General features: G+C 41.2%; 2 protein-coding genes across 9 annotated transcripts in view; one reads left to right on the top strand and one right to left on the bottom strand.

Annotated features, from left to right (window-relative positions):
- SUGCT (succinyl-CoA:glutarate-CoA transferase) overlaps window positions 1-1,493 on the bottom strand; it is a 480,947-nt gene extending 479,454 nt beyond the window's left edge. For all 7 annotated transcript variants that reach the window (XM_087916660.1, XM_026702266.2, XM_087916665.1 and 4 more), the window contains exon 1: window positions 1,251-1,493. In XM_087916660.1, the coding sequence (XP_087772786.1) occupies window positions 1,251-1,449 (199 nt within the window). In that variant the 5' untranslated portion in view covers window positions 1,450-1,493. The remainder of the gene's footprint in view (window positions 1-1,250) is intronic.
- MPLKIP (M-phase specific PLK1 interacting protein) lies at window positions 1,344-20,494 on the top strand. Of its 2 annotated transcripts, none has more exons than XM_087916667.1 (3): window positions 1,344-1,547; window positions 2,565-3,105; window positions 17,355-20,494. In XM_087916667.1, the coding sequence occupies exons 2-3, from the start codon at window positions 2,752-2,754 to the stop codon at window positions 17,559-17,561; spliced, it is 561 nt and encodes a 186-aa protein (XP_087772793.1). In that variant the 5' UTR covers window positions 1,344-1,547; window positions 2,565-2,751; the 3' UTR covers window positions 17,562-20,494. The 2 variants fall into 2 exon arrangements, with proteins under 2 accessions (XP_087772793.1, XP_026558050.1); XM_026702265.2 differs by having other exon boundaries at window positions 1,372-1,547; window positions 2,570-3,105.
- Window positions 20,495-21,592: the final 1,098 nt, after the last annotated feature.

The raw sequence follows: 21,592 nt of genomic DNA, 5'->3' as shown, positions 1-21,592 counted from the left end.
ATGAAACCAGTAGGCCTTAGATTATGTAGTTTTGTATTAAAAGAATAGTATGTAGGAGACCTAGTAAAGACTTCTGCCATAGGACTTGCACAATTTTTCTGATTTTGCTAAAATACCGGTTTAGATAAATCAATTTTCTAACTCAATAAGGCAAATTTCTCATTAATGAAAAAGGAATCAGATTAATTGCAGCATTGTTAACCACTTAAATCCATTATCAAACATTCTCTGCTGTCTCCATGAGAAGCCCCAGCCTCAGTTGTTTAGGAGAGAGATCAAATGGGTCACCTGCTTAAATTCCTAGAGAAAAAAGTGGGAATAAAAATTAATAAAATAATAAAATTAATAAACAAATTATGTTGAAAATGTCAATCTCTATTACAAAGCCCACTGCAGTAAAGATTTCCACAAGCCAAAATCAGCTCCTGATGACTTCAAAGTCACTTAAGTCCATGGACACATCTTTCAAAAGTGTTTGCCATTGCCTTATTTTCAGATGTTTTTCTCCAATTTCTCAGACTAGTATACAACATTAGGATCTCATTAACAGTCTTCTAGCCGAATACTGTATAGCCAATTATTTGCTTAGCTTTTTCAGACCAAACAAGACTAACTATCTGTTGTGACTTAACTGGACATAAACCTGTGTTAATAATTTAATTATTTTTTTGCAATGAATATTTAAGCCATTCTATGTATTTAATGTAATCTGTAAAAACACTGTAATTTAATTAGAAATAATTCTCCAGCTAAAGCAGATTATTTTTAGGTAGCAACGGTAAGCATTATTTTGTATTCAATATGTCCAGTGACTCAGCACACATTTCAGAGGTGATAACCTACAAAAAGTAAGCAAAGATAACCCTAACTTTTTTTTCTAAAAATCCTATCTTTTGCTGACAGAGGACTAGCCCCGAAACACTCTTTGGAAATTTTGGTTTCCAAATTTTTTCATTTCCAAAATGAAATGAAGATTTGCTGAACTTCTCCCAAATTTGCAACAATTATGATCTTGTTTGAATTTGATTAATTATGCGCCATCGAGTTGTTTCGGCCCCAGCGACCACAAGGCTAAGATTTTCTTCCTGAATCGCTTCAATTTATTATATTCTGTTGCAAATGAAAGGTTCCGAAATGGAGTTTCTCCTGAACGCTTTTCTCTAAGCTCTTCTTTGCTGCGGTATACAGCGCCTTATAAAGTATCACAATCTTCCGCAATGCCTTCACTGAATGAAGAATGTTAAAAATACCTGGATGGGGGCAGTTTCCCTGCTGCAGCCCCCTGAAACTGCCAGGGCAGGAGGGAAGTCGCAACAGTTGAGGGAAGCCCAGGGGACTGAGAAAGGAGCCGACACCGCTAACCAGCGGCGAGGATAGGGCTTTCCTCAGATGATCTATGGCGCGACTGCTTCTTCCTATCGTAGGCCCCAACATGCCAGCAGCTGACATTGACCGACCAGCGAAGTTACGGGAGGACTGATATCAGGACTCTCAAAAACTTTGGACTCTTGTACCAAGTCTTCAGAGGCGTCCACTTCGCAGACGTGGTGAGTATCTTGTTTCAACTTCAGCTCAGTCCCGGGGGGCGGGACGGGAGGAATGGCCAGTGAAAGGACCCAAGCGCGAGCTTTGAAACTATGTCTTGGAAGTTGTGTAATCAGTGGCGTATTAAGACTCCCTGATTCCCTAAACACTGACAAATCTTGGTGCCCCACTCCTTCGTACATTAAAGATTTTTTACAAATCTTCATTGGTTTTTCTTTCTTAATTTTGTGGTGCCCCCTTTGGGCCTGGTGCCTAAAAGCACATGCTTAGTCTGCTTAATGGTTAATACACCACTGTGTGTACCAATAAATGGTTCCCGACTCTCCTTGTTTTAACGCTTTTGAAGATCTATCCGTTTTAGGTACATTTAGGATAGAATAGCCTGCAAGCCTGAGGAAAAATCCTTTTTTTCTTGAGGCAACTGCATGCCAAAGCAGATATTGTTTCTCCCAAGTTTCCCCGTAACCGGGAACACTTCGTTCCTAACACCCATCACCAACGGCGAACCATAAAAGGGACCTTAGAAGGAAACAAAAAGAAATACAGAAAAATAACGTTGTAGTTTTGCCGCCCTCTTTTAGTCCCCTTCCAGACTGATCGACCAGCAAAATGTGAAAGAAGGCTCTTACTACAGTTTAGCCTCGCAGCCTAAGTACACACAGGTCGGAAACTAATCCCTCCAAAATCAGTCACACTTTCATTCCAAAGTCGAATACGTAGATTGCGAGGTCCAAATATTGCGCGATTTCAAGAGAAATTCCGTACCAAGAGAAATTCCGTACCCAGAAAAAATTGAGATACTACTTGGAAACGTAGCAAAAGGTCAACATACAATTCCAACATACACGTTAAAGGAGAAACCAATATAAATTAATATAAATTAATAAATATATCAATTGTATTCAATTATATTGAAACTGTAGATTTCTACCGCACGCCCGTACTGAAAATTTTAATTGTATAAGTGTAAACAAATCTAGATTCGACTAATGCATCCTACATATTGCAATGTCGTTAAGAAAAGGCAAGTCAAAGATCTCGATTTCTAATTCACACCGAAGAGACGTCAAGCTTGCAGAGCGAAACGGAAGACGCTCGGCGGAGCAATTTCGAAAGAGGGCTGCAATCGAATCGACCCGGAACTCCTCCTCCTCCGGACTAGGCGAAGGAAATCGGCGGTTGCTGTAGGGGCATCCCGAGACGGCCATGTATCGGCAGAGATTTCGGTCTCCCACCCCGCCGTCTTCGAGTGTCTCCGGGTTTCTGAGCCCTGCCTCGGAAGGAGCCTCTCCACAGGGTTACCGAAGCCCTCGCCACATGTCGCCTTATGGATCCCGCTCGCGGCCGTACGACATTACTCCTCGCTCTCCCCGCTTCCAAATGTGCGGGGATAGTGGAAGCTGGTTTGGAGGCTCGGCGGCGGCGCTCACACCACATAGGCCCCACAATGCCAATCCCAGGCATCTGGGCTACAATGGCGGCAGGTCCCCCGGAGAAGCATTTTACCAGCAGCAGCCCTTCAAGCAGCCGCCTTCGGGAGGTTACCAGAGATACAATCAGGTATTTAATGGGGGTGGGGTGTAGACTTAACCCGGGTCATTAATGGCGCGCCTGAAATGAAGGGTCCTTGGTGTTTTTTGAACTTGCATAGAAGTGTGCATACAATTTAGCACGCCTTTTTACACGCCTGTTTAGTATTCAGTCGGCAGACATATTATATTCATTGATGCCTTTTAACATGAGATCGCAATTGTCCTGATTTCTGATATTCTAAATACGTATAAATCCCAGAACTCACTATAACAAAAGTCATTAAGAGTTGTTAATCTAATTTTACGAAACTTCTCCGGAAATATACAATTGGTAACTAGGGCATACAAAACCTTTGCTAGACAAATAGTCGAATACAGCTCATCTGTCTGGAATCCCACACTATATATTGGACATTAACACAATTGAGCAAGTCCAGAAGTATTTCACAGAAGAGTACTGTGCTCACGACAGAATACCCTATATCGCCAGGCTTCAGATTTTGGGTTTGGACAACCTTGAACTACATCACCTATGATTGAACTTAAGTATAGTGCACAAAATTATCTGCTACAATGTCCTACCAATCAATGATTACTTAAGCTTCAACTGCAACGATACAAGAGCACACAACAGATATAAACTCAATGTTAATCGCTCCAAACTTGATTGCAGAAAGTACGACTTCAAGCAACAGAGTGGTCAATGCCTGGAATGCACTACCTGACTCTGTTGTTACTTCCTCTAACCCCCCATTCCTTTAACTTTAAACTATTGACTTCACCCCATTCCTAAGAGGTCTGTAACGGGTGTGCATAAGTGTACAATCGTGCCTACCGTCCCTGTCCTATTGTCCCCATTTATTTGTACCTATTTCCTGTATTCTTATTCATGTTTATACTTATACCTATTATCTTGTAAGCAATTGACAAATCAAATAAATAAATAAACTAATAAGTTGCCTTTACGAATAAATGGGTTTCTGTTAAGCTGGGGCTCTGAGAAAAATGTCTGCAAAAAACCCTGAGAATACTGATCTTTCAAGGCCTGGAGGATCCAATCACTAGATGTGTAGAACAAACCTAGGCAATCTATTCTATAAAATACATGCTGGCCAGGTTTATATACCATAAATACCTTTGACAGTTTCTAGAGTGACTACTCTGAGAAAATCAGGAAACATCCCCATTTTGAAAATGAAAGGTTTTTCTGCCTTTCAACAAAAACAAAGTATTCTGCATCCTGTACAGATGCAGATAGATAAACTCCGCAAAACATCCATAACAAAGTACTTTTATTGGTTCATCAGGTATCCTTATAACTCACATTTGTAATGAAGTGCTTCTTTAATGACTAATCCTTTGCATATCTGTCTTGTAGGTAAAAAGATGTTTATCTTCTATCCTTTTTCTTCCATCTTGTAATGATAGAAGTAGAACAGTTACCATGAGTCCATGAGTTCAGCCAAGAGTGAGGAAAACTCCCCCAACCCATCAGTCAGTTTAGTGGATTACAGATGTGGTCATGTGACATGGACTACATTTCCCAGGATACCTTAACTACATTTACCATGATGCATTCCCTTAAGGGAACAGCTCACAATTGCTACCTAACTATCCAATTCCCATACACTGGCTGGACAGCACACTCCCCGCCTGGAATTGTAAATTTCACTATTAAAAGAAGAGGGGAAAAAAATTACCTATAAACTAAGATAAGCAGTAAACAGTAATACTAACTGAATAGCAGTTAACTATATAACTAAGATAAACAGCTTGATAACTAAGAAAAATAATAGACATTAATAAAGCATCAAACAAAGCAAAGCATGCAAAGCTTGAGGTTCTCAGCAGTAGCACAAGGTGGGTGACCGGTCTGGTGTAGAGCTTCTTGGTGAAGGTCTGATGGTCGCAGGAGGAATCTAGTGACCTCACCATCAGGACATTGACTTTGCAGATAGGCCACATGTTGCGATGCACATCCTTGTCATTCAGCAAGGATGAGGTTGATTCTTTGGTCTTCCATTTATGGCGATCTTGTAGGGTAGACAGGTACTCTTGCTTTCAACGGTTCCAAAAGTGTTGGCAAGCTGTTGAACTTTCTCCATTATTGTTTGTACAAGTCCTTAGAATCAAAAGTTCCCTAACGGCGTGGGCCAATCACCCATCTTTTGAGTTAGCAAGGCAGCTGGAGTGAGAATGGTCGGATTCTCAGGATCCGAAGAGACTGGAACTAAAGGTAGACCATTTATAGTGGCCACAACTTCTGCCATAAAGGTAGATAGAGTCTCATGTGTCAGTTTAGGTGCTTTTGCCAGCATCAAATCAAGGATCCAACGAGCTATTCCAATCATGAGTTCCCATGCTCCTCCCATGTGAGATGCGTGGGGAGGATTAAATATCCATGTGCATTTGTTAGCTTTAAGGTTGCCATCGAGTGGCGAGTCAGGGTGAATGCCATCTTCAATTTGTAGTTCTTTACAAGCGCCTACAAAGTTGGTTCCACAGTCAGATCTGAATACCTTGACTGGGCCTCTGTGGGCTTGAAACCTTCTCAGGGCGTTGATGAAGCAAGAGGTGTCTATAGATTCGATGACTTCAATATGGACTGCTCGAATACTGAGGCATGTGAAGAGTACTGCCCATAGTTTGCTGTTAGCTTGACCATCCCTGGTCCGTGTATACACAGACCAAGGGCCAAATACATCGAGGCCTACATTGGTGAACAGTGGGTTGGAGCTCAGGTGCTTGGGTAGGTCAGCCATCATCTGGTGTAGAGTCTGGCTTCGTTGCTTGCGACAATGGAAGCAAGACTGCAGAACAGTTGTAATACATCTTTTGGTGCCTACGATCCAGAGTCCACTCACTCTGAGGGCACCTTCTGTGAAGTGGCGGCCTTGATGATGGATTAGTTCATGGTGGTGGTGTACTAACAGCCTCGTTACATGATGGTTACCCGGAAGGATGATGGGGTACTTGCTGGGTGAGTCCATTTCAGCTTTGTGTAGGTGACGACCTCACAGCACCTCCTGGTCGTCGAGGTAAGGGTTCAGTCTCAGAAGTGGACTGGATTGTGGTATGGATTTCTCTGCACTCAGGCATCCGTATTCCGACAGATGTGTGTCTTGTTACACACTTCTCAATATTCGTCTCTCAGCATGAGTACAGTGGTCTGGGAAGTATGACTTGAAGACTTGCTGATGACCGAGGAGACGGACGACTGTGCAGACGAGCACAATTATTCCCAGTACGAGAGGTTTCCATCAGGAGAAGCATTCAAAACAAGCAGGTTTCAAGGGGCCTATCTTCTCTCGTTGAAACATCTTTGCTAGGCAGACGACTGGAGGGACAACCGGTTCTACCTTCTTGACTAGGGGTCAAATGTTGCCATTGGGTTTTTCTGGTTCCAAGGTGTTTGTACGCCATAAGAACTTGGGGCCTTTGAGCCAGTTAGAAGTTGGTAACTGGGATGCAGGAATAGACCTTTTTGCATGATCTGCAGGGTTCTGATCCATTGGAACATACCACCACTGTGCTGGTTTAGAAGTTCTCCTGATCCACTCAACTCTGTTGTTCACATAGACATAGAAGTGTCTACTCTCGTTGTAGATATAACCCAGTATCCTGTATAGAAGGTGGTGGGTTCTAAGGGAAGATCTATCATCTTCGTTATCGTGTCTGATAGTTCTGTTGTCAGTGCAGCTCCACAAAGTTCTAGCTGTGGTACAGTATGACTTTTTTACGGTGCTAGTTTCGCCTTTCCCATGACGAATCGAACATATAGTTGCTCTCCCTGCCATAGACTTTGAGGAATGGCACAGCTGCTACTGCCTTTGTTGAGGCGTCTGAAAAAACATGTAGTTCCGTTATACCGTGGAGGGTGAGATGGGAACATACGTGCGATATAGGTAAACATCTCGGAGGCAGCAGAGAGAGTTGCCTCCAACTCTCATCCCAATCTTTGGTGTTTTGGCAGAGCGTGCGCAGTAGGATTCTACCTTGAATAGTAACAGGAACTGCAAACCCTAGAGGATCGAACAGGCTGTTAACTGTTGACAGCACTCCTCTCCTCATGGAGCCGGTCTTTAGGGCTGGGGTTTTGAAGGTGAAGAGGTCTTTCTTCAAGTCCCAACACAAGCCGAGACTGCGTTGGATGAAGGGTGTGTCGCTAGCGAAATCGTGGTCTTGCAATCCCTTGGCATGGTTCTTGGGATTAAAGGCCTTTAGAACTTCTTCACTATTGGACGCTATCTTATGCAGCTTGAGGTTGGCTGTCCCTAGCATTTGCTGTGTATTCTTTAAGAGGTCTATGGCCTCTGCTGGGGTGGCTATGGATTTCAGGCCATTGTCTACATAGAAGTTGTGTTCTACAAACCGCTGAGCTTCTGCTCTGTATTTGTCTCCTCCCTCAAGAGCAGTACGTTGGAGACCATAGTTCGCAATTGCAGGGAAGGAGCCGTTGCCAAACACATGCACCCTCATTCGGTATTCTGAGATCCTTTGGTTGTGTTGATCATCACTGAACCACAGGAAACGGAGATAGTTACGGTGCTCTTCTTGTACGTGGAAGGAATAGAATATCTGCTGTATATCGGCCATAATTGCTATGGCTTCTTTTCTAAAGCAGATGAGTACCCCAGGGAGACTGTTTGTGAGGTCAGGTCCTGTCAGAAGGGCCTTGTTCAGAGAGTGACCTTGAAACTGTGCACTGGCATTGAAGACTACATGTATTTGGCCTGGTTTCTGTGGATGGTACTCTCCAAAGAATGGCAGGTACCAACATTCTTCGTCAGTTTCCAGGAGTGGGGCCGGCTCAGCGTGTCCGTTCTGTATCATTTTGTCCAAGAATTCCACCATATAAGCTTTCATCTCTGGCTTCCGGGTCATGATCCGTCTCAGACTGAAGAGGCGGGAGAGCGCATATTTCTGGTTGTTTGGCAAGTGTTGTCTGGGAGTGCGAAAGAGTAATGGCGCAACCAAACTACTGGTTGTGTCCTGTTGAAACTCCTTGTCCATGAGCTGAAGGAATCTTTTGTGCTCAACAGACAGAGCTAAGTCATGGTCTTCTCTGGTAGTCTGAAATAGTGCCTCTCCCAAGACAGGTTTGACTGTCAAAAGCGTGAAGTTTTCTTGGCATGGTGTCAGGAGAGATGGTCTGCCATTCTTGAGAACAGAGGTAGCTAAGGTAGTTGACTGGGTTGGGGCCTGTAGGCAATTGATACAGACCACTCCTACAATACCCCATCTTAGTGGAGATTTGTTGGCCACTGGGCCATCTACAGGGTCGCCGACTGACTCGGAGAAGAGAAAGGCGCGTGGGACATTATTTCCCAGCAAGAGTAGGATCTCAGCCTTCAGATCTAGAGCGGGGGAGTGATGAGCCAGGTACTGTAGGTGAGGTATGCTACTTATGACCTCAGGTGTTGCGATCTGACTGAGGTCGTTCGGTACCCCATAGCATTCAAACACAGGCGGTAGTGGGAACTGGGAACTTCCATCCAATGACTCTATGCAGAGTCCAATAGCTCCCCTTCCCACCATACTTCTTGGTCCATGGCACATTGATACAGTGAAGTTTGTCCTGTTGCACCGCAAAGAGGTCAAAGAATGCGGGTCTGGCCAGGGTGCAGATCCTTTGAGTGTCTATCAGCATGTACATTTTCACGCCATCTTCAGGGCATCCTTCAGGGTACACTTTGGCTAAACAGATTGGAAGACACGAACGAGGGCATGGTGAGTCCGCGCACAGTGATGTGCAGTTGACACTAATACTCTGTTCTGGTTGCAGTTTGGTAGTCTGCCGAGGAGCCCTATATGCTTCTGTGTTAGGTTGAGGCTCCTTGTTCAAAGGAGGGCTATAAGATATCTGCAGTGGTGGCTCGGAATCTGGATGCAGCATGATCAGGTGCTGGTCACTATTGCATAAGTCGCATTGCACCTTGGCTGTGCAGTACTTGGACGGGTATTTGGATTCGCAACATTTATAGCAGTATTGGTACTCCCTTATCAACTCTTTTCATTGGGTCAGTGATTTCGCTGCAAACTCAGTGCACCTGTTCAGCGAGTGATGAGTGTGGTGCATAGGACAAAACTGTATTCTCCTTGTATTTGGAGATTGAAATTGGGTTGTCTCTGATGAGTTCTCTCCCCAACTGTGTATGGATTAGGAGTCGATCTCCGTTTTATGGACAGCCGTGAAGGGTCTTTCCCTTGCAGTGTGCATAGGGCCTGTGGACAATATATGGTTGCTGTTGTATCATTTTTCATTGGGAGGGCTAACAGCTCTGAGTGCACGGGCCCGGGAGGAGTTGCACACTATTGCCTGGTGGGCCACAAATTCTTCAAGAATGGTAAAGGGTATAAAGTTGTGGCGACCACTGGCCATGAAGGCGTCGGACATCCAGAGCCATTGTTCAATTAGCACCTGTGGGAGTTTTTGAACGATCTTGTTTTGCATGTCGTCTTGGTCAAGACAAGCGAGTCCCGGTAACTTGGGATCCTGTTGTGCCGCTTTCAGTTGTATGAGTATATTAGAAAGTTCTGCAATCAGGTGAGGCTTGCTGATAGGAATTTTAGGAAATCTGTGTAGGCTATCCAGGGGTGTTGATTGTATGTCTAAGGCAGCGCCATACAAATTGTCGAGTCTTTACCATGAAAACTGTAGTGCAGCGTCTGGGTCATCTAAGTGGGAGGCATAAAGTGCCTTTGTATCTCTGGCAGACTGCGGCCCTAGCCATGCCATCAAGTGTATGAGTATTTCATCGGATTTCAGGCGTGTAGCCTGAATGGGGTGCAGGAAAACTTTCTTCCATAGGAGATATTCGCCGCCTGGCTCATCAGAGAATTTGTATACACCGTTAGCAGCCAAATCTAGCTTTCCTCTGCTTACTACCAACTCTCTCCAGTAGTCAGCATCATCTGTAGAGTTGGGTTGAGGCATTGACATAGAGGGTAGGTTCAAGTTGTATGTCAACAATGGGATGTAGCCTTTCTCCCAGTGCTTATGGAGGATGTTGTTCTGCCATTCCAGAGGCGATGGTGGAGCTTCACACTGCTGTGTAGGCTGGCTGCGGTTATCTTGTTGTGCCTGTGAACTTGGGTGGTGTGGAGGTTATGGCTGGAATGGTACTGCTTGTGGATTGAGTGTGGCAGGTGTCATTGGTGGCATGTCTACTTGTGGAGAAGTCGTGATCACTGGTGGGCTAATTTGCTCACCTGGCAGGCCATGAGACGTTAGAGTAGGGTTGCTGGTGCTGTGAAGAGAATCTTGGACCTTGGTACGTACAACATCAGTTGGGGAAGGTTCGCTGTTGATGGGAAGTGAATCTCGTACTTTAGATTGTACAACATCAGTTGCATAACTGACGTGTAGAGTTTGTGGTTGAGATTCCTCCCTGTACTCCCTTGGTGGTGGGAGACTTCTAGATATCAGCGACAGTTCCACCTGCTCGTTTTGAAGCGAGTGCTACTCATCCACGTAGGCCTTGACCCGTGTATCTGGGTTCTCTTCCCCCAACTTTTCGAGGTCGAAGTTGAGGGAGGCAGCTTTGGCCGCCTTCTGCCATGCTGTAGCTTGTGCTGTCTTCACTGTCATCTCTGTCGTTCAAGTAACTCCACTTGGGCATGAGCTTTGGCCATTTCTGCTTGTTGATTGGCCTGAGCTTTGGCCATTTCAGCTTTCTGCTGTATCACCTCTGTCGTAATACATAAATCTGCCTCTGCTGCTGCAGCTTCAACTTGGGCTTCTACAGCTCGTTCGGCATAGCTGGCTGCCTTGGAGGCCTTAGATGCGCCGCTATGACGGGAGGATGCTCTGGAAGGATGATGAGAGCTGGCAGCAGAGAATTGGCGCAAGACATTGGGACCTGCCTGTGATCTAGCCGATTTGGGATGGAGGCAGGAGGGTTTCTTAGAGTGGTAGAAAGAAGACACGTGTGATCGAGGAGCAATATTGGATGTGGCCTACTCCCTTGACACTACTTCCTGCCAAAGCGCATTGTGGAGCGCTGCCTGGAGGGCTGTTTTGCTTGCCTCAACACAGTCTTCATGTTCCTTGTGAAACTCCTCGAAGCATTGGACGTGTTGTAGGAGTTTGGGATCACCCAGTCTTGACTGGATGGACTTGAGGTTGTCTTTGCTGCATCTCCACCATGCGAGAAGGGCATCTAGATCAACTAGCAATGTGCAGCTTCTCGGGGGGCAGCTTGTGTTTTTGGGCATCACAGATCTTCTCAAGAGTCTGCATAGCGGCTTCTCCCAGTCGTTCCTCAAGTGTTCTTCTATGGGTTCGGTAAGCTTCTTACTCTTTCTGAGGTTGTAGGCTTTCTGAGGTATCACTGCTTCTGTAGAGATTTGGACATCTGAAACTGGGTTTCGGGAACCAGGCTCCCATGTTTACAGCAAGGGTGAGTGGAGGATTCAAGTCCTCTGGTACTTCAGGGACATCCGTCATGGCTGAAGCAGTTGCCATGTTTCAAATTGGTAAAAGGTGACTTTTGGAAAATTTAGTGATTTTCCATGTAATTCCCTTTTTTTGTACTAGGGTGCACTGCAAGCAGGTAGCAGAAAGTAGAATTGCTGCTGGATTTAATACTTGAGCACGTAGGTGGCGCTGCAGAGGCTGGGCAATGCTAGCACAGCACACAGTATGGCAGTTTCTAGGGTGCGATGTGTGCTTGCTACACAAGGGGGCATTAGAGGTTGCATAGCAAAGTCTGAAGACTGGATGGCTAAATGCAGAAATATGCATGGAAGACGCTGTTGCTACGCCTGTGTTAGGTTGCAGTTAATCCTGGAACCTTAAATTGATTAAATTGTCCACAATAATTGCAAAAAGGGTTTATCATTGGATAAATACTCTGGTCAAATTTGAGAAACTGTAAAAAAAAAAAATCAAACTCTGGGAAATATCTCCTTGAGCCTCAGATATAGCTGTGGGCTGCTTTGCTTAGGTCTGTTAGGTTGCAGTTAATCTTGGAACATTTGTATTAAATTGATTAAATTGTCCACAATAATTGCAAAAAGGGATTATCATTGCAAGCACGTATTGGTAAACTCTGGGAAATTTCTCCTTGACCACTAGATGGTGCTGTGGGATGCTTTGCTTGAGTCTGTGGGGGGTGGGGTGAACTCCAGAGGAATTTATTGTTTCCTTTCTGGAAGAAAAACCAATCAATCAAATACAACACTCCAAAGGTTTGCTTGCAGTGGTATAAGTTTTTTTTTTTTAATAGTTTAATAAAGATAGGAGAACTTGAAGAAATTTTAAGGTTTTGATCAGAAAGAGAAATTGTTCCTTTTTAAAACGTTGCTAGGATTAGACTTCTTTGCTTTGAAGATGATCTGTCAGTAATGAATTATGACCCCCAATAAAACGGTCAGAGTAGTTGTAAAAATAGCTGGAGAGGCTTCTTTTATTGCCTCTGAGCTGGAAAAATGCAAAGCCTTTCAGTTGAAATGAGCAGGGCAAAGTTAGTTTTCTTTTCTAGAAATGCCAGTAAGATTTCTGAAACTTTCTCATTGCGTTTAGGAAGGGCTTGTAATTGGATGAATACAGGGATGGATGAGAGATACTTGGCCCCTCCCTTTCTTTTACAAATTGGTTCTTTCTGAGTTAGGAGTTGTAATTTGAAACACTGCTCACTTCTTTCGCTGAAGAGAAAAGGAGGGGGAATTTGCCCCTTCCTGACTTGATACGAAGACAAAGGAATCCTGCCTCAGTAAAGGAAGAGGAGGAAAAAAGGATCGAAGGAGGCAAATTTGTTTGCCTTTGAAAGCCAAAGCATAGGTTATTTGAAAAGTATCTTGCGTAAAAGGGGAAGGGGGGATTCTTGTCCCTCCCTGCAATTCAAACTGAGGCACAGAACTTAGCATTCCGCATTCACTTCTGGCTTCAACATTACTTTGCTTTATCACAAATCCAAATTAACTGTCTTTATACTGATGGGCTTCAGGATTTCAAATAACCATCTTTTTATTATTCTGTATCCTGCACAGATGCAGATAGATAAACTCCACAAAACACCCATAACAAAGTACTTTTATTGGTTCATCAGGTATCCTCATAACTCACATTTGTGATGAAGTTCTTCTTTAATGACCAATCCTTTGCATATCTGTCTTGTAGGTAAAAAGATGGTTTCTCCTATCCTTTTTCTCCCATCTTGTAATGATAAAAGTAGAACAGTTACCACGAGTCTATGAGTTCAGCCAAGAGTGAGGAAAACTCCCCCAACCCATCAAGGGTCAATTTAGTGACCAATTAAGATTACAGATGTGGTCACGTGACATGGCCTACATTTCCCAGGATACCTTAACTACATTTACCATAATGCATTCCCTTAAGTTAGCTCACAATTGCTACCTAACTATCCAATTCCCATACACTGGCTGGACAGCACATGAAGATAAAGGATTTTTTCCTTCATTTGTTTCGGTAACCTCATTCAGACCACGGTTGAGTTCCAAACTTCAGACTGAGGATGTATGTAAACTATCAGATATACACAATATTGATTGATTCCACTCTATAAGAATAAGCCTTATTGGACACAGGAGCTTCCAACTTCTAAATAAACTTGCACGTACTGAAGATTTCAGCTCTAAATTTGCACTCCACTGAATTCCTAACAGAAAAAAATAGAATGTTCAACCAGTTTTGCAAAATGATAGTAAATACTTGTGATGATATGTGGGAATTTGGAAGATGGAAGAAAAGACCCATAGCCTACATTAGGGGTCACCAACCTTTTGGACCTCAGGGGACCACCAAACTCATAATTTTAAATCCCAGGGACCACTAACTGGTTGTGTGGGCATGGCCTAATTTTTTGCGTGTGGCTTGATCATGTGACTGGCTGGGCATGGCTTGTATGTAAATATTATAAATACTGATTTTTTTCTAAAAGAAGAGCAACTTTTACTCAATCAGGCAAAGCAGGAAGGCAGATTGAGTTGCTCACAGAATCATTGAGTTATCTATCTATCTGCCATTGGCTACCTGAATGTCATATAAAATTGGCTTGCCGTGAGTCTGCACTGAATAATATAACCTTCAGTCCTAAGGGAGGTTCGGCTGTGCTTAAAAGCAGAGTTGAAAATCTAAAGACTAGCTAGAAAGCAAGAAATCCAACCATTTTCTGCTTCCTAGCTAATCTAAATCTCCTGGCACAGCAGAATAGCTGATGGTCGAAAAAGGAAAAATAGCAATTTAGTAGGCAAATTTGCCAGGTAAGGAGTGAGTGGGCAGGGAGGGTTCACGTGGGCCATGTAGGCAGCGCAGCCTTGTGTTTCTGCGCAGCCTGGATTAATTGCTTTGGGGGTTGCTCTAGGGGTGAGATTTCTTTGTGGCCCACCAAAATTTTCTCACGGCCTACCAGTTGGCGACCGCTGGCCTAGACAACTGTCTGAGAAGAGGCATCTTAGTCCACAGGAGAAAGGGTAGAAAACAATGCAGAAGGAATCTCCTTAGTTTTTGGAGACTAAAAAAGGGAAGTTTGAACTAATCATTTATGAAGATTCTTAATCATCAAAGTCATGGTTGTCCCAAAGATGCTTTTCAAAAGGCAAGAGGACTTTCTTGGTTTTTTTCCTTTTCACCTCATCCAAAAAGCTTCTTCAGTTCTGACTGAATGTTGGGGAATAGAATGTTCTTTGTATTCATCTGGTTCTTAGCATTCTGAAGATCAGTCAGTCATTAAATCTCTGAGAGTTTGAGTCCACTTGGGGATTTATCTGTTCCCTCAAGGTCACCTAAAATCAGAGTGCAAATGAATGTGGAACCTTCTTGAGATTGCTGTAAGGACTGTGTTGTAGACAGGAGATATAGGTGGTGTGTATCCCTCTGCCTCTGTTGACAGAGGGCTGTTCAATTTTAACATAGATGCTATTTTTGACTCCTCTTTCAAATCAGTAGTCTTATCTATCCAGAATGTGCTTTGCTTCAAAACTCCTCAAAATGAGTGACATTTGTCTTTCAAATGCAGATGGATCTTGCTGAATCTTGAATCTGGTGGGTTTGTTTTCCTTTGTTGTGCCATGTGTTTGTGAAGTGGTTGTTTTGTTTCTCCAATGTAGAGATCTGGACATGTCTCACTGCATTGTACTGCATATACCACATTGCTCAGTTTGTGTCTGGATGTTTTATCATGGGGTGGACAAGCTTCTTCCTTAATATATTCTTCTGTTTAAAGCATGCATGTATGTTTTGTTGATTGAAAATCCTTAGGATTTTCAGATATTCTTGCAATGTATGGAATGACAGCATTACTTTGCTCTTTGTTCTTTTCTTTATATAGAGCAGTTCCTGCTGGATCTTTTTCTGCATTTGATGAAGGTCCAGTTGGGATAGCCACAAGTTCTGAAGGCTTCTTTGACATTTTTTAATTTTTTTTCTTTTTTCTCTTTGCTGGTCCCAAACCTTCAGCCCAGTGGTATAGAGTTCTTATCATTCCCATTTTGTGATCAAAAGACTTCCTAATGCTTTCCCCCAACTCGCGGACTCAGCTGCTTCTTACAGACCAATACCTTAGGCTTCAGAATTTCCTCCTGTCTGCCAAGGTCATTCCCACATTCATTACAGTATATGACTGTAGAAAAGGTTAAAATAATCCCTCTTATTCAGCCTGTCATTTTATTTCAGAACTGGCCAGTAACACAGATCTTTTGAAAAGTCACATTTATCTAGCCAAGTATCAATGTAGCCTAGACACAATAGAAATTGACTAAAATAAAACAAAGTTTTATAAAGTATATAGCATTTTTTCTAAAATTATAAGAATGTTAGAAGTAAAAATGTAAGTCATGCAATTTAGATAAGGCAATCAAATTTAGTTATTTATTTAGAAAATTTATATGGCCACTTACAGCTAATATTTAGATGACGCCCTCATCTCATTCGAGATCACAATACTACAGGACTGTAATAATTCTAAAAGGTTCAAAAACTTGATTCACCATTGTTAATTTCTTAACTAGATGTCAAATGCCTTGGCAGTATTATACAATTAACTTAAATAACATAGAGTTGTTACTTTAAAGGTAGAATTATGAACATGGGATATATGCACAAGATAATTCATATTGTTTAGCGAACAAACTTTTAATGAGTAATAAAAATAAACCTTAAACCAAGGCCATTTTTTGCACAAATTTATTTAAAACTTTATTCTCGGTAATTATGAACAGGATCATCGTCCTTGAAAGGCAGCAAAGATTCTGAATCTTCTACCTAAAAAAATATTGTTTTGTTTAAATGTTGTAGATATGCAGATATAGAGATGAAATACAGGAAATTATTTTATACCACTCATACTCATGGTATGTTTTATAAGAACACAAAAGATTTCACGAGTATTTTGTGCTGTATCTAATAATGGCAAAAGCTGAATATAGGTGTTTTGCATGTAAAGCTTAGTACTTCTTTTATATTTAATGTCTAGGTTACCAAGTCATGGGTAGAATAAGCTATGACTTAATAAACATAATGTGTGAGCTAAAATATTATCCACAGCCAAAAAGCAGTGTGTTATTCCAACTAATGACTGGCTTCACAGAACATAATAAACTAAAACCATATGGAGTGCACTATAACCCCTCATTTAGTGACTACAATCCATTCCTTAAATCAACAGCAAAATGGTCACTAAGCAAATACAAGATAGAAAAAGATACTGCAAAGATCCCAATCTCCTGCAATCTCATTTAGAAGCAGCTATTTGAGAATTATTCTTACTCTGCTGTGCATTCTTGTCAGGCACTTAGAATAACTGGTATTGTGTATAGGAACATCTACACAGTGCTAGACTCTCCCAAATGGAGATGGGAGATATCACTAAAGGTTGTGAACTATAAGAAGGCTTAAAATCCTGTGGGGTTCCAGTTTCAGATAGTCAGGCACTAGCCAACCTGTCAGACATCATGGTAATTGACAGGGATGAGATCACTGCAGTGGTAGTGGTGCCAAGTCAGAGCAACATTGGGAATGAGGAATATGAGGGAACCATATATATATATAATTTTGAAATTTTTAAAAAAGAACTATGTATATACTTTTTAATATATTCGTTAGGCATTCACCATCTCAGCATTTTTCTTTGGTTATAATTTTTCAAGTGGGAATACAAAATAACAGCTAGTAACTAATGTGTACAAATTACATTTTTAGGGGGGAATGGCGGTATTGAAGAACTTATATAAAGCTGATACTGAATGCAAAATATATATATATACATATAAATTTTAATTTCATTCTTTTCTTTTGCTTCATGACTTTTCTTGAAGGGATCACCCCGAATATCGACTCCATTTGGTACACCACATGGAAAAGAGAAAACACTGTCCAATGATGATGTGGAGAATTATTATAAACCTTCAATGCTTGAAGACCCATGGGCAGGCCTAGAACCGGTGTCTGTTACTGATGTTAACCAACAATTCAGCCTTCAACAAACAACACATTGTGGTAGAAAAGGCAGATATTTCAGCTAAAGAACTCTATCTATCTTAGAATCTATCTGCTGCCATTCTTTCAACCATATTGATAAGGAATGATAAATTCATAATTCACTGCAAGCCTAAAGATGTTTTAATGTGGAGGCAGGGGATAATATATTGATAATCTACAGATTGTTTTTCAACCTTCAACATAAATTTCATTTTCCACCTACTGGGGGAGGAGGTATTGTTGTTCAAACACAATACATCTTTCAATCAATCCAGTGGTCACTACTAATCAAGAATGAGCTAGGCACAAATTTATCCAAGCTTCTTGTCCACATATTAATAGGATACAGATCAAAATTGATAGAATATACAATAAGCCATTGTCCCACTATCATTCTTAGCATTACTAATGAAAGTTATGTGACTTTAACAATGAATATAAGCAAGATTATCTGAAAAGAATCCATAAAGCTTTCAGAGTTCACTTGCTGAAAGCACTAGATGATCTTCCAGAGCCTAATCAGTGCCCCGATTCAATCCAGAATGAGTTTCTTAAGCAGTGAATACATAAAGGAGAAAGTGAAGAAAAACAAAAATAGGCTTTCTAATGAATTCTAAACTATACTTAGGCATATTTTGTTTTTCCTACATGCTTCATCTTCTGCAGATCTCTGATAAATAAGGAAATTGGTTTTGTATGGAAGTCTTAATAATTCAAGGTCTAGCCAACAATCAGTAATTGATGATGTAACCAGTTATCAAGGCATGGCTTGAAGGATTAGAGTCATCAGTAAATATTGCTCCAAGAGAGATAAAGAGAATGCCAAGCTCTTTAGAATTTTAATCCGGCTCAGCTTCTTTGCAGGCATGGGCTGGTCAACTATTGTAACTTGACCAAGCAGTCATACATTGACAAAACACTAAATTCTAGCTCCTGTAACCACTGAACATTTTTACTACAAAAAACAGGTCTACAATGTATCCTAGTAAAAACAGATTTTGTGAGACAGACATAATGGTCAGAACAGACCAGTTTCAGCATAAATGACAAGATTTGGAGGTGTCCACACCACTTTCAAAACCAATTTTACCAGCTCAAGCAGAGGTACTTTTTAGACATGAGACTCCTGGTATAACAGCAAATATCCCAACCTGTTTGATCCTCTAAGTCAGGGGTGTCAAACTCATGGCGTCATATGACATATCACAACTTCTTTCCTTCACTGAACAGGGTGAGCGTGACCAGCAAATGAGGCATCCAGCCTGTGAGCTTGCAAGTTTGATACCCCTGCTCCAAGTCCTAATAAGTCTTATTAAGTCTTCGTTTTCCCCACACAGAAATTTAGTAGGACAGTCTTAATTCAGATGACTCCACTCAGGTGACTCCACTCAATTCCTTCATTCAGGTCTCAGTCACAACACCTCAATTCATTGCTGGATCAAGTAACTTGATTTCAGTTAGCAGCAGCAAACATTGACCAGGAAAAAAGAACGTTTGTTAATTGACCTCCTCCCCCCTTGGCTGATGACTCATCATCAGACCTATTGAACTTTCCTATACTGTACTATAGGAGCCGTCAATTTTTTATAAATTAAAAAACCAGATAAACTTTTTAATCTTTACCATCATCTCAACAATCAAACACACCTAACTGCCCAACCTCATCTACAGTCAGTCAATTTTAATCAATTATAGCTCTGTGATAACTTCTACCAAATAAAGATAATCACAAAACAAGAATCCATGTTCACATTTCTCGTCTTCAGTTGTTACAATGATAAGCATTGTGGATGGTTCTCAGACATTTTGGCATCTAGACCCTTTTTCATTCTTAAAAATATTTTGATACTTATGCTATAAGAAATTAAAATTAGAAATGTTAAAATATTTATTTGGCTTTATGGACTTCTTGAAAGGTTATTGGGGATCTCCAGGGATCCCAAAGCACACTTTGAAAACTGTTCTAGTTCTTAACCACAATGTCCTACACAATTTCAAACATCAAGTCTTCCAGTTTTAAAAATATATTACTTAGAAATATTTTACTGTTTATGCTAAAACCTACTATGAAATTTATATAAAATGCCATGAAGACTTTAGGGAAATATTTTAGTGCAGTGACACTGTATTGTTGAACAATTTTAATAGTGCAAGTGTATTTTCAGAATATGATCCATAACAATATTGAAAATATTGCTAACTTTATAGTAAAATACATTTAGATAAAATACTTAAGTTGAAATTGGGTAGAAAAAATCATAAGTTTAAAAGTGAAATAAATTACATAAATCTTATACCTATTCAATAATTTGCTGTATGCAAGTTTCTATTGCATAGAAATCTATTTTAAAATGGTTAATGAACTATCAATCTGACTTTGTTAATTTTAAAATGTGAATTAAGCTCTTAATGAGAAATGCAAATTGTAAGTTTCAGTCTTTTTTGTTTAAAAATATTTACATTAAATTAAGTATTCTTTGGGTATATAGAATAACTTAACATTTTCTGTTCAATTTTACTAAAAGATACATCATGATAAATTTGTCACCAATTTGGCTTATTCATTTATTATTTTATTTTAGAAGATTGATTAACTGTGATAGTATTTTAAAGGACACGTTTTGTGTTCTGATGATTTAATCCTAATGAAGGAATTAAATATATTGAGTGAAAATCTAAAGAAACTGGTTATTATTCAGCTATAGACAGATAATACCCAAAAATGTTTTTCTCTGGTTCAGATACAAATTCTCAAATGATTTTCAGAAAATGTCTTTGAAAATATCATACAACCATATTTCTCTCCTGAAATCAAATTTGTGAATCTCAGTTATTGATTGTCTTGAAAGTTTCTGAAATCAATATATTGATTTTTTCAGATAAAATATAAAAACCATTTTAAGAGTGTAGCTGCTTTCTTAGTATTACAATTAATTTTAATGTAATCTTAGAATTAAAATTTGCCTTTCAAATCAAATCAAATCTTTATTGTCAATTCATAATGTGTACAATGAAATTGAATGAGTCTCCCTTGATGCAGCCCCCCAAAAAACAAAATATATCTCAATAACTCAATAAATGAAAGAAATAGAGTCCCTAAACCAAATAAGTAATAACTAACACACATTCCCATATACCTATATGTACATAACACAGTGGTGAGATTCAATTTTTTTTACTACCAGTTCTGTGGGTGTGGCTTGGTGGGCATGGCTATGTGGTCATGTGACTGGGGGAGGTCAAAAGACAAACTCATTTTCTGGAGGAGAGGGTTGTACTAGATGACCTCCAGGTACCTTCCAGCCCTGGATTGCTATGCTGGTTCAAAGCATCCTCTGAAGCTGCGTCTAGTGCAGGGTCTTCAAACTTAAGACTTGTGGACTTCAACTCCCAGAATTCCTCCTCCAGTCATATTAGCTCAGGAATTCTGGGCGTTGAAGTCCACAAGTTTGAAGACCCTTGGTCTAGTGCAGTGATTGCCAATCAGTGGGCCGCAAGAAAATTTTGGTGGTCTGCAGAGGAATGTCACCCCCAAAGCACCCCCCAAAGCAATTAATCCAGACTGCATAGGAACACAAGGCTGTGCCACCCACATAGCCCGTGGGAACACAAGGCTTGCGTCGCATTGAGAACAACACGAGGAGAGGAGGGGAGAAAGGGCAGAGGGGGGAACTTGTCCCACACACCTCGCCTGGCCACCAGGCTGCTTTCTGCTTCTGCACGTAAGGAAAGTAGCAAAAATCTTTCCCCCATACTGCCAGAAATGAGCCTTTGGGACCCTGCAAAGCATCCTGCTCCAAAAAGACTGCTGGCAATTTCTAGCGGAGTTTGGGGGAGAGAAAGACAGACTACTGCTGCTTCTGTTGCTTTCCTTGCATGAAGCCAAAAGTCAGTCAGTCTCTCTCTGTCCCGCCCCCCCAGGAATGGAGCTGAAATTGTATCCTGACATCCGAAATAAAGATTGATCAATCGGTAGGAAAACGGGGTGGGGAATTTTCCTGCAGATTTTTGGGGAGATTTTCTGTCTGCAGAGACCCTGGGAAAATCCCCCCAAAAGTCTGCAGGAAAATTCCCC

This window comes from Pseudonaja textilis, chromosome Z (assembly GCF_049901715.1).
Source record: "Pseudonaja textilis isolate UNSWEBS1 chromosome Z, rPseTex1.2, whole genome shotgun sequence".
NCBI lineage: Eukaryota > Metazoa > Chordata > Lepidosauria > Squamata > Elapidae > Pseudonaja > Pseudonaja textilis.
Note: the sequence above shows the minus strand (reverse complement) of the source record. Positions and strands in the feature narration are given on the sequence as shown.